At 44.7% G+C, this 13,009-nt stretch overlaps 1 protein-coding gene across 12 annotated transcripts in view; it reads right to left on the bottom strand.

Annotated features, from left to right (window-relative positions):
* The window catches only part of si:ch211-285f17.1 (sickle tail protein), an 815,052-nt gene that overhangs the window by 226,766 nt on the left and 575,277 nt on the right, over nucleotides 1–13,009 (bottom strand). For all 12 annotated transcript variants that reach the window (XM_068013806.1, XM_068013809.1, XM_068013831.1 and 9 more), the window contains one exon: nucleotides 7,141–7,339. In XM_068013806.1, coding sequence (XP_067869907.1) covers nucleotides 7,141–7,339 — 199 coding nt within the window. The remainder of the gene's footprint in view (nucleotides 1–7,140; nucleotides 7,340–13,009) is intronic.

The following is a 13,009-nucleotide window of genomic DNA, read 5'->3' as shown; positions in this document are numbered from 1 at the left end:
GCATGTGGGAGGAAACCGGAGCACCCGGAGGAAACCCACGCAGACACAGGGAGAACTTGCAAACTCCGCACAGGCAGTACCCAGAATCGAACCCGGGTCCCTGGAGCTGTGAGGCTGCGGTGCTAACCACTGTGCCGCCCCACAGTGGAAGAGGTTGCTGGTTTGAAAGGTGCTGTAGAAGGAGCCTTGATGAGTTCCATGAGTGCACCTTATAGGTGATACACACTGCTGTCAATGTTTTGGCGGTGGAGGTAGTAAATTTCTAAGCTGGTGGATGGAGTGCTGATCAAGCAGGCTGCTTTGTGCTGATAGTGTTGAGCTTCTTGAGTGCTGTTGGAGCTGCACTCATCCAAACAAGTGGACAATATTCCATCACACTACTAAATTATGCCTTGTATTTAGTGGACAGGCATTAGGGATTCAGAAGGGGAGTTACTTGCCGCCAAATTCCCAGCCTCTGACCTGCTCTTATAGCCACAGTATTTATATGGCTGGTCCAGTTAAGTATCTGATTAATGGGGTCCCCAGGATGTTGATGGTGGATATAGCGATGGTAATGCTGTTAAACGTCTAAGGGAGATAGTTAGATTCTCTGTTGTTGTAGATGGTCATTGCCATGCACTTGTTTAGTGCAAATGTTACTTGCCACTTATCAGCCGAAGCCTGAATGTTGTCCAGGTCTTGCTGCATGCCGGCATGGACTGCTTCAGCATCTGAGAAGTTGTAAATTATACTGAACACTGCCATCATCAGTGAACATCCCCACTTTTGAGCTTATGTTGGAGGGAAGGTCATTGATGAAGCAGCTGAAGATGGTTGGGCCAGGGACACTACCCTGAGGAACTCATGTAGTGATGTCCAGGGGCTTAGGTGATTGGCCTCCAACAACCACAACCAATCACAATGATCTTCCTTTATACTAGGTATGACTCCAACCATTGGAGAGTTTTCCCCCAGCTCAGATTGACTTCAATTTTGCTAGGGCTCCTTGATGCCACACTCTGTCAAATGCTGCCTTAATGTCAAGGGCAATCACTCTCACCTCAACACCTGGAATTTAGCTCTTTTGCCCATGTTTGGACCAAGGCAGCAATGAAGTCTGTAGCCAATTGGCCCTTGCGGAACCAAAACTGAGCAGTGGGCAGGCTATTGCTGAGCAAGTGCTGCTCGATAGCATCATTGATGACACCTTCCATCACTTTGCTGTTGATTGAGAGTAGACTGATATGAGAGTAATTGGTCAGACTGGATTTGTCCTGCTTATTGTGGACAGGATATCCGTAGGCAATTTTCCACATTATTGGGTAGATGTCAATGTTGCAGTTGTATGGAACAGCTTGGTTCGGGGTGTGGCTAGTTCTGGAGCATAGCTTCAGTATTACAGCCAGGATGTTGCCATGGTCCATAGACCTAGCTGTATCCTGTGCCTTCAGCCGATTCTTGTTATCACCTGGATTAAATCAAATTGGCTGAAGACTGGCATCTGTGCTGTTGAAGACCTCAGGGTGAGGCCAAGATGAAACATCTACTTGGTACTTCTATCTGAAGATGGTTGTAAATGTTTCAACCTTGGCTTTTGCTCCCCGATCATTGAGGATAGAATGTTTGTGGAGCCTCCCCTTCCAGTTAGTTGGCTAATTACACACCGCCATTCAGGACTGGATGTGATGGGACTAAAGAACTTTGATCTGATCCGTTGATGTTGGATCACTTAGCTCTGTCTGTCACATGCTGCTTCCACTGTTTAGCATGCATGTAGTCCGATGTTGTAGCTTTACCAGGTTGGAATCTCATTTTTATGCATGCTTGGTACTGCTCCTAGCATGCTCCTCATTGAAGCAGGGTTGATCCCCTGGCTTGATGGTACAGATAGAGTGAGAGATGTGCCAGGCCATGAGGTTACAAATTGTGGTTGGAGTACAATTCTGCTGCTGCTGATGGCCCACAGCACCTCATGGATGCCCAGTTTTGAGCTGGTACCTCTGTTCTGAATCTATCCCGTTTAGCAGTGGGATTGTCACACATGATGGAGGGTGCCCTCAGAGTGAAGACAGGACTTGGTCTCCACAAGTACTGTGCAGTGGTCACTCTTACCAGATGCATCTATATCAGGTAGATTGTTGAAGATGAAGTCAAAGAATTTTTTCCTTCGTGTTGGTTCTCTCACTACCTGCTGCAGGCCCAGCCTGGCAGTTATACCCTTCAGGACTCGGCCAACGCGGTCAGTATTGGTGCTATCAAGTCACTCTTGGTGATGGACAATGAAGTCCCCCACCCAGAGTACATTCTGTGCTCTTGCTACCTTCAGTGTCTCTTCCAATTTGTGTTCAACATGGAGCAGTACTGATTCATTAGTTGAAAGACAGCAGTAGATAGTAATCAGCAGGATGTTTCCTTGCCCATGTTTGACTTGATGCTATGAGACTTCATGGGGTCTGGAATCAATGTTGAGGCCTCCCAGGGCCACTGTACATCAATGTGCCGCTACCACTGGTGAGTCTGCCCAGCTGGTGGAACAGGATATACTCAGGGATGGTAGAGGATTCTGGGACATTGACTGTAAGGTAAGATTCGGTGAGTACGACGATGTCAGGTTGTTGCTTGGCTAGTCTTTGGGACAGCTCTCCCAATTTTAACATAAGTCCTCAGATGTCAGTGAGGAAGACTTTGCAAGGTCAGTTGGGCAGGGTGTGCCTTTTTCGCTTCCATGTGGGGGTCCATCTGATTTTCTTATTAAACTGTTCTGTAGTGGTTTGATGCAACTAAGTGGCTTGTTAGGCCATTTCAGAGGGCAGTCAAGCGTCAACCACAATGCTGTGGGTCTGGAGTCACATGTAGGCTAGACTGGGTAAGGAAGGCAGATTTCCTCCTTGAAGGAGATTAGTGTACCAGATGAGTTTTTACGACAATCCGATAGTTTAATGATTATTGAGACAAGCTTTTTATTCCAGATTTAATAATGACTTGAATTTAATTCTATGTCTCTGGAGCATTAATTCCAGCCTCTGGTTTACTAATCCAGTAACATTACCACAATGCTACCATTCTCATAGTTCCTGAAATGCAAGCAGAACATACAAGCAGTGGAGGCAGTGCAGAGAAGTGCCATGAGGTTCGCACCTAGTGTCAAACGTCTGGGTAATGAAAAAAGACCGGTAAATCTTGCACTTCTGAGCCTAGCAAGGAGACCTGAATTAGATAAGGGAATTGAAAAGCAACAATAAAGTGAGAGTAAGACAAGGGAACAGGCATTCAAACCACTGAAAAGGTAAATAAAGCTCTGATATCAGGAAATTCTTCTTTACTCAGCATGACTGACATATTTAATAGACATTCAAGTAAAGTAGCGGAGGCATGACTCAGAAGTATTTAAGATGCAAATGGATACTACATTGGCGAGGACGGTAGGATCTTTCCAGATGGATGAATTTAGTTGGACCGAGTAGTCATTCTCATCAATGACCACCTTGCAAATACCAATATGCATCTTGAAGGCACTAAATAATCTTCTGCAATATTTTTCATTTACATTCAAAAGTCATCAATGCACAGGAGGGGGTTCAGAGGGATAAGAGCAATTTTGACAAGTCTGTGGCAAAGGTTGACAGAATCTCTAAAAAGGCAGTATAAACATCTGTTTAAGAACAGGATCGAAGGCAATAAGGACAGCACAGGCAATCAAATACAGTGGAATGCAGTGGTTTATGTGCTGATGTGGATGAATAATTTGATCAAGGAAAGCAAGACACAGTAATGCCTGCCATGAACGAGTTCTGGTGATGAATGACTAGGCCAGTGGTGAGCTAGGCATGCTCAAATTCAGAGACCTGTGACTTCAGAAGTGAAGATGAGGACAGCATTGGAAGTGGAGTGGCGGTGGGGGGGAAAATGGAGAGAGCAGAGTTAAGCAATAGCGAATACTTTGATGGCATCAGCAGATGTGAGGGAGCAGTCGAGCAGCTCAGTAGCTGAAGTGTTACGAGAAGTGGAAGACAAGAGGGGAAATGGTGAGTCTGGAGAGCTGGAAGGGCAAGGAGAGGAGTCAGGGATGGGGAAAAGAGTGTGAAGCTAAATGAAAGCAGTTTATATTCTCCCCACCCCCCCCCCCCCTCCCTTCCCCCCAGTTTAGGTTCCTTCTTGTGTCAAAACCCATTCTCTAAGCAGGAACATACCCTCCCAGCTCTTCCATTGTTCATTGTCTCACTTCCTGAGCTCACAACTAAGTAAACAGGAATAGCTTGGGGCAACATCCAATTTCGCTTCCTTCTTTAAGTGGGAGAGAAGTGTGAGCAGATTTTAAGAGCTATGGCTAGTCTTAATTTATGTTTGATCAACAACTTGGCACATGGGAACTAGAGGCCCTGCAATGCTATGGTGCACTGCAGTGCCACTGGGTTTTATCAATTCAAAAATAAAGTAACTGATCTGCATATTTTTATATTGCACCCTATTTATTCATGTAGCAACCATTATAAGCTTGAAACATTTCTACAGATGCGGGTACACTTGACCTGTGCAGTTCAGAAACTGTCAAAAAGTCACTGGGTCTATTTCCTAACTGAGCAATTGGGGAGCATTCAAATTCAAATCGTTGTCATGTTGTAATTCTTCCTTTGTACAACTTCTTAAACAGGATTAATAGGGGACAATAGATGGCAGCACAGTTCCAGTCCGGTACCCAGGAAGTCACTGACAAAGCGCTTGGAAATAGCTAACGTGGGTGGGTGTGTTTGTGTCTAGATAGATACACCTGAATACTAACAAGAAAAAATGCACGAAAACCATCCAGCACTTTTTTTTTTAACATGTGGTTTATGGCCCCAGCATATTTCCAAGCAGTGAATTCAGATGTATTTTCCTATTCATTTCACCACTGCTTATCTTGACTACCTCTTAAAAAATTAAGTAATGGTTCACAAAATAGTTTCCATCGGATGAAAAATATTTACAACCTAACATTAACACTGATATGAATGGCCTGTTATTAACAGCACAAACCATGTGCACAACTGCTCTAACTTAGTCTGTGCTGCACTGAGGACCCAATACTTCAGATGGAATTCCTACTGTTTGCCTAGATTCCAAGCCATCTGGAAGTGATGTTTGAAAGTGTTTCTACTTAAAACAAACTGTTGAATCAGATGAATACAAGAAGGCTTAAAGTGTGAAGTATTACACTCTAGGGTGAATCTCGAGTTTCTAACTTCCGTTTGTTTACATGGGGTTTTACTCTGGAGTTCACAATAGTGCATATGCATTCATCAAAGCTCCATTTATATAAGGCTCGAGTCTTAAACTCCTTTGCCCAAATACATGTAGTGGCTCAGACGGTGATGGTCAGCAAATCTATTTACATTATAAGGCACTTTTACGCCAACTTGCATTTACATACTACTCCTCACATTCGAATGATGTCCCTAAAATCTTTACAGATCAGTAAGTAAAAGAGGGAAAAATAGAATGGAATTAAGGGGTAAGTAGGTGAAAGAACATTTTGGCATGCTTTTGGAAGGTGTTTCTAGGGAAGGTACAAACATGAGTGATTGCTCAAAGTTGTGATCAGAACCATAGGGATGAAGGTGGTCATCAAGCAGGGGCTGTGGAGGGGGTACTGGTGGTGGTGAAGGCATTTAGAAAAATTGATGACCAAGGTCTTGATATTGAATGGTAAGGGCTCAGGCAAGAGCAGGGTAATGGTAATGCAGAACCTTGAGGAAGGAGGCAGGCAGCAGCATTGTAACTGAATTGTAGTTTAGGAAATCAGGAAGGCTAGTTAGGAAAGCATTGCATAATTCAAACCTCAAGTTAATAAAGGCATGGATTAAAATCCTGGTGACCATGCTAAAGAGATAGGAGCAGATGTGGATAATTTTGCAACTAGTGGAACATAGCAGTTCTGGTGATCAAACAAACATGAAGAAAGCTCCGTTTGGGATCCAGCAATATACCCAAGTTCCACCACACCAGATTTGGCATGAGGTCCAGTAGTTGATGGAATGCAGGAAAGGGACAAGTAGAAGTTGACAGGGACCAACTAGGATGGCTTCAGTCTGCCTACAATGAATTGGAAAATTTTTAAGTTCACCTGTAAATTCCGCAACAACTGTCCTCAAAACGAGCACCTGAAACTTGCATAATCCTCTTGGCTGGACAAGTTCAAACAGTGTTGGTGGGGTGGTGGTGGGGGAGGGGGGGGTGGCGCAGTTGTTGAAAGAGAGGAATGAATGAGGTTTGTTATTTGTACGAGAACATTCTGGAAGTTATGATGTCCTGAGGTTCACTATCTCCCAGAATTAGATATTTGTGTCAAACAAAATGAGCAAAAGGTGTTGAAATTTTTCATTTCTGCATGGATAATGTCCCATTTCCATGGAATTATAAATAACTGGTTCTGGGAAGAACATGCAGGCAATTCTTGTACTTGTATAATGACTAAACATGACACGAGGACACAAATGCACAAATATTGCTGTGCATTTAAAAATTCGGAAACAGCATGAAAAAAACATATTGGTGATGTTGACAATTAGAAAACTGTTCTTCATCTGCTGTCACCAACAGTTTTCACGGTAAGGTCTTGGTGAAACAGATTCTATGACTGACCCATTAGCTTAAGGCCAGTAAACACTAAAGACCCCACACCTCTCTGCCACAACATCAGATTCTGCCAAAATCAGTTGGTTCCAGTTGAGTCACTTGAAACTATAGAAGCCACACAAAAGGTTAGCACTTCATAAAGGTTTTAACATGAAGCAAAGGCATATTACAGCTTAGTGCAACAGGAGGGTACTTTGTCACAATTAAATACACATGGACTTTGCCATTACTTGTTCAGTGATACTATTGCAACTCTAAACTTCAACTGAAGTCTCTGATTGTTGGTCAGACCAGTTTCTAAATAAAAGACACTGCCTGTGTACCAAAATTATTTTTAAATGGGTTTTACACAAGCACCCCCAAACTTCAACAATGGCATTTAAGGTCATTCAACTCCAGTGACATAATGAAAATGTTATTCTTGATGTTCAGAAGGCCTCTTTCATGACATGAAATGAAGGTATTTAAAAAAATGCCATATATCTGGATACATATGGGTTGTAACCTCTGCAGACAACAAAAACATTGGCACCATTTGCTTACCTTAAATCAGACAGTTCATAGTATACATTCCGGGTCTCATCCTTAATATATACAGCGACATTTTGAGATTCCAACATCTTCATTGAGAGCTGCTTGGGGAAGGCACGTACAAAGAGTGCATGAACTGTATCCATAGTTGTGATTTCATTTGGCATTGCAAACTGTTTCACTTCATCTCCATACTGCAGATACAGCACACCTATAAACAAAAGCATGGAATAAGTTATGCATACATTGAGTCAAAACCAGGTTACCTTAAACATGCAATTCCAACACTGTTACAAGTGCAAAGAATTAAAAACATATATTATGCACTCTGATGGTTCAGCCAAGGAGCTAGAAATATTGACCTACACAAACTTAAAAAAAGTCCCAAGTTCCAATATCTCACTTAATTTTTCTCAGCTAGGGTTTACAATTGAAGTTCGACAAATGAATTTAATGTCCCTGTGCTGGAAAGAGGGGAGAAAAACTGTATGAAGAATCCTGCTTTTGAAAGCTGTCCAATTAGCATGTGGATATGATGCGACATGAGGACTATGCTTAGCTATCGAAAATGATATGTATATTTCAATGATGTCTGGAGGTTGTCACATCTTATAAACCATAAATGTAAGCCTGGTGAAGATACATTCTGTAAATTCAAAAAGCTTTTTTTTCACTATTTCCTTCGGTCATGATTTTTAAAAAGACAAATTCTACAGCCAAACACAAAATTCTGGCAATACGCAGTGGGTCGAGCAGCATCTGTAGAGAGAGGAACAGAGATTTCAGGTCGATGACCCTTCGTCTTTTAATGTCGAATTCCCAGTTATTACTGAAAGAATTAGGCCATAAGATTTCACGCTTTAAACAAAAACTTTACTGTACAAGAGTTAAACAGAGCCAAGCACTACTAATTTAACACAACAATTTGGAAACACATTCTTTAAACTTGAAATCTTAACAGGACGCTCGTTTGAATTTTACTTCCACCTCAAGAGTTCCTCTATATCTTACAGGATCTTGGCGGTTTTTTCACTTCTCCTGGGACCAATCCAAAGTGTACCACAGCTCTTAGGAATTCACTTTGATTTTCCTTAATCTCTAATTCAATCGAGATTCGAGATCTCCTGGGGAGTCTCTCTCTTGCTTCGGCTGGGCAAATCCTCCAGTTCCCTTCCAACACATCCAAAATCTGGAATTCCCAGCTTCAGCATGGGTCTGCCTCAACCAGAAATACTCCTGGCTCCTGATGGCCTCTTTGCTCCTGAACCCAGCTGCTTTCATGACCAATAGACTGTCTAAAACCAACAGTTTCCCAAAAGCCAACTGACTGTCAGCAAGCACACCAAAAAGCATCTCCTTGCATCATCTATCTCCATAGTAATGTGGTACATGTGGGATGCCCCAAAAGCATTTTAGACTAATTGGGCTGAAATTTACATTGGTGGCCCACATGCGCAGGCCAAGCTTTGCGGAGCTGCCACGATATTAAATGGCAATCCTTGGCTGCAGGGCAAACAAGCAGCCTTTTTTTAAACGATTAAATACACACTAGAGATTTGGGATCTCACCTACACTCCTGGTCTCTCAAGTGAGAAGCAAAAAAAAACAATAACCTCAGGTTACACCAAGTGATATTAAACAGACACAAACGTAAAATGCTGCAGATGCTAGAAATCCGAAATAAAAACAGAAAATGCTGCAAATACCCAGGTCAGGCAGCAACTGTGGAGACAGAAATAGAGTTCACATTTCATGTTGTTGACCTTTCATCAGAACTGGTCTTCATGTGGTGAGTCACCAGGCACCTGTGCAGGAACTAGGATAGGGGGATGGGATGCATTGATGCCAGCTCATCGGATGAGCTTTGCTACCTTTGCTGGAGAGGATTCAGATGCTAACCTCAAAGGCCCAGCCTACTGAAGATGACTAATGGGCATATGCCAGGAAACGTTAGGTGCACTGGCCAGCTTGCCAACAAGCTTGCAGACAATGTTGCAGGGCACAGAGGAATCCAACTGCTACTTGTAGCAAGATTTTGTACAAAGCATGGAGGCCATTCTGTCCAACTGTTCAATGAGCAGTCAGCTCCATCAACACTGTCATGGAGACTCTTCAGATAGTTGCCACTATAGCTTTGGGGAGGTCACTGTTGACAGGGGCTTCCAAAGAGTCATCTCACTCCTACACCCTGTTCTCAAGCACAGCAGTAGAGTGCTGAGGCACAGTTCCAGGAGTGTGGCCTCCCTGTGGGAGAGGATCCAGCTATCCTCTCCTGCCACCCACTCCACCACTGTGCATATTAGCGCCACACATCCAGCTGGGCTGACGACGCTGGTCCACACCAAGATGCTGCAGTCCACACCTGCTGCGACCTGGAGTGAGTCTGTGGTGCAAAAAGTGAAGGTCCACTGTGACGTTGACAGCTACAAGCAGTGCTGTCCACACCCTGGTTTGAAGCTCAAGTTATAGCAGACGATATTGCTCAGTGACCTCCTACCTTGGGGAAGCAAAGGCACCTCAGACATTTTCTTCTTGATTAAAATTAATGTAGGAAAAGTGCTCCCCGAGTTACCACAGTGGGTTTGGCGCCCCCCCCCCCCCCTCCTCCCCCTTGTGGCAGCTGCATTTCCTTGCTGCTCCCCCTCCTCCTCCAGTCCGGAAGACAGCTTAATGAGACAACCCAAGACTCTAGCCACAGTAGTTATGAATCAGCCAACAACAATGCACCATCAGCAAAATCTTTTTCTGTGCAGACAGCACCACATGTTACTGTGCAAGTTCAACATGTTGCGAGTCAGGCACTGTGGGGGGAAGAGAACATACCAAAAAACATTGGAAAAGGTCCTACGTGCAGCACCCTAATTTAAATAAAGTATTTAGCGTTTAAAATACTTCTGCCGTGCACTTCTGACGCCATCGGCAAAACACACTGCGATATGGCAGGTGACGTTTTTGCAGCTTGTAATTAATGTGCGCTTCATTCCTGCCATATTGGGAGCGAAGGCATCAGTTATGTGGCCCAAACATGGGTGTGTTACCAACAAATTTCAAGACCATTGTTAGTCACTTGTGTGGTCTTGGAAACTACATTCTCCTTCCAAGCTTTGTTGTGTAATTTCACCCTTCATATGCAGAGGCACAAGGACGGTAGAAATCAGCCCAAAATAAAAACGAAGTGCTGGAAATATTCAGCAGGTCTGCCAGCATCTGCGGAGAAAGAAGCAGAGTTAACGTCTCAGGTCTGTGACCTGAAATGTTGCAGACCTGAAACTTTAACCCTGCTTCTCTCCCCACAGATGCTGGCAGACCTGCTGAGATATTTCCAGCACTTCGTTTTTATTTCAGATTTCCAGCATCCGCAGTATTTTATTTTTATTTTAGTGAAATCAGCCCAAATTTAGTTACTGGTTATTTGAAGGCAACAACAATGTTGGGAAGTTATAAATTTTCCTCCAGAAATATTAAGTTAAAGTCTCTTATCAAATGAAACAGGACAGAGCCCCATTCTGTCACAATTCTTTGGCCTCCTTATCTCGAGAGACAATGGGTAAGCGCCTGGAGGTGGTCAGTAGTTTGTGGAGCAGCGCCTAGAGTAGCTATAAAGGCCAATTCTAAAGTGACAGGCTCTTCCACAGGTGCTGCAGAAAAATTTGTTTGTCGGGGCTGTTATACAGTTGGCTCTCCCCTTGCACCTCTGTCTTTTTTCCTGCCAACTGCTAAGTCTCTTTGACTCGCCACACTTCAGCCCCGCCTTTAAGTCTGCCCGCCAGCTCTGGCGAACGCTGGCAACTGACTCCCACAACTTGTGATCAATGTCACAGGACTTCATGTCGCGTTTGCAGACGTCTTTAAAGCGGAGACATGGACGGCCGGTGGGTCTCATACCAGTGGCGAGCTCGCTGTACAATGTGTCTTTGGGGATCCTGCCATCTTCCATGCGGCTCACATGGCCAAGCCATCTCAAGCGCCGCTGACTCAGTAGTGTGTATAAGCTGGGGATGTTGGCCGCCTCGAGGACTTCTGTGTTGGAGATACGGTCCTGCCACCTGATGCCAAGTATTCTGCGGAGGCAGCGAAGATGGAATGAATTGAGATGTCGCTCTTGGCTGACATACGTTGTCCAGGCCTCGCTGCCATAGAGCAAGGTACTGAGGACACAGGCTTGATACACTCGGACTTTTGTGTTCCGTGTCAGTGCGCCATTTTCCCACACTCTCTAGGCCTGTCTGGACATAGCAGTGGAAGCCTTTCCCATGCGCTTGTTTAATTCTGCATCGAGAGACAGGTTACTGGTGATAGTTGAGCCTAGGTAGGTGAACTCTTGAACCACTTCCAGAGCGTGGTCGCCAATATTGATGGATGGAGCATTTCTGACGTCCTGTCCCATGATGTTCGCTTTCTTGAGGTTGATGGTTAGGCCAAATTCATTGGAGGTAGCCGCAAACCTGTCGATGAGACTCTGCAGGCATTCTTCAGTGTGAGATGTTAAAGCAGCATCGTCAGCAAAGAGGAGTTCCCTGATGAGGACTTTCCGTACTTTGGACTACGCTCTTAGACGGGCAAGGTTGAACAACCTGCCCCCTGATCTTGTGTGGAGGAAAATTCCTTCTTCAGAAGGCTTGAACGCATGTGAAAGCAGCAGGGAGAAGAAAATCCCAAAAAGTGTGGGTGCGAGAACACAGCCCTGTTTCACGCCACTCAGGATAGGAAAGGGGTCTGATGAGGTGCCGCCATGTTGAATTGTGCCTTTCATACTGTCATGGAATGAGGTGATAATACTTAGTAGCTTTGGTGGACATCCGATCTTTTCTAGTAGTCTGAAGAGACCACGTCTGCTGACGAGGTCAAAGGCTTTGGTGAGATCAATGAAAGCAATTTAGAGGGGCATCTGTTGTTCGCGGCATTTCTCCTGTATCTGACGAAGGGAGAACAGCATGTCAACGGTCGATCTCTCTGCACGAAAGCCACACTGTGCCTCAGGGTAGACGCGCTCGGCCAGCTTCTGGAGCCTGTTTAGAGCGACTCGAGCAAAGACTTTCCCCACTATGCTGAGCAGGGAGATTCCACGGTAGTTGTTGCAGTCATCGCGGTCACCTTTGTTTTTATAGAGGGTGATGATATTGGCATCGTGCATGTCCTGAGGTACTGCTCCCTCGTCCCAGCACAGGCATAGCAGTTCATGTAGTGCTGAGAGTATAGCAGGCTTGGCACTCTTGATTATTTCAGGGGTAAATGCTGTCCTTCCCAGGGGCTTTTCCGCTGGCTAGAGAATCAATGGCATCACCGAGTTCCGATTTTGTTGGCTGTATGTCCAGCTCATCCAAGACTGGTAGAGGCTGGGCTGCATTGAGGGCAGTCTCAGTGACGACATTCTCCCTAGAGTACAGTTTTAGGTAGTGCTCAACCCAACGGCCCATTTGTTTGCGTTGGTCAGTGATCGTGTCCCCTGATTTAGATTTGAGGGGGGCGATCTTCTTGATGGTTGGCCCAAAAGCTCTCTTAATGCCATCATACATTCCTCTGATGTTTCCGGTGTCTGAGGCCAGCTGAATATGACTGCATAGGTGCTGCCAGTAGTCATTTGCACAGCGCCTGGCTGTTCTTTGTGCAGTGCTTCTGGCTGCTTTAAGTGCTACGGATGTTAACTCGCTGGGGGCTTTCTTGTAGTTCAACAGTGCAATGCGCTTAGCTGCTATGACAGGTTCCAGCTCTTTATTATGAGATTGAAACCAGTCTGCATTTCTCTTCGCACATTTGTCGTAGGTGGTCAAAGCTGACTCACAGATGGCGTCTCTGATGTGGGCCCACTTGGTCTCAGCATCCCCTGTGGGAGTGTTTTGAAGGGTTGTTACAAGTGAATTTAGAAATTTTTGGAACAGCT

This window comes from Heterodontus francisci, chromosome 2, assembly GCF_036365525.1.
Source record: "Heterodontus francisci isolate sHetFra1 chromosome 2, sHetFra1.hap1, whole genome shotgun sequence".
Lineage (NCBI taxonomy): Eukaryota > Metazoa > Chordata > Chondrichthyes > Heterodontiformes > Heterodontidae > Heterodontus > Heterodontus francisci.
Note: the sequence above shows the minus strand (reverse complement) of the source record. Positions and strands in the feature narration are given on the sequence as shown.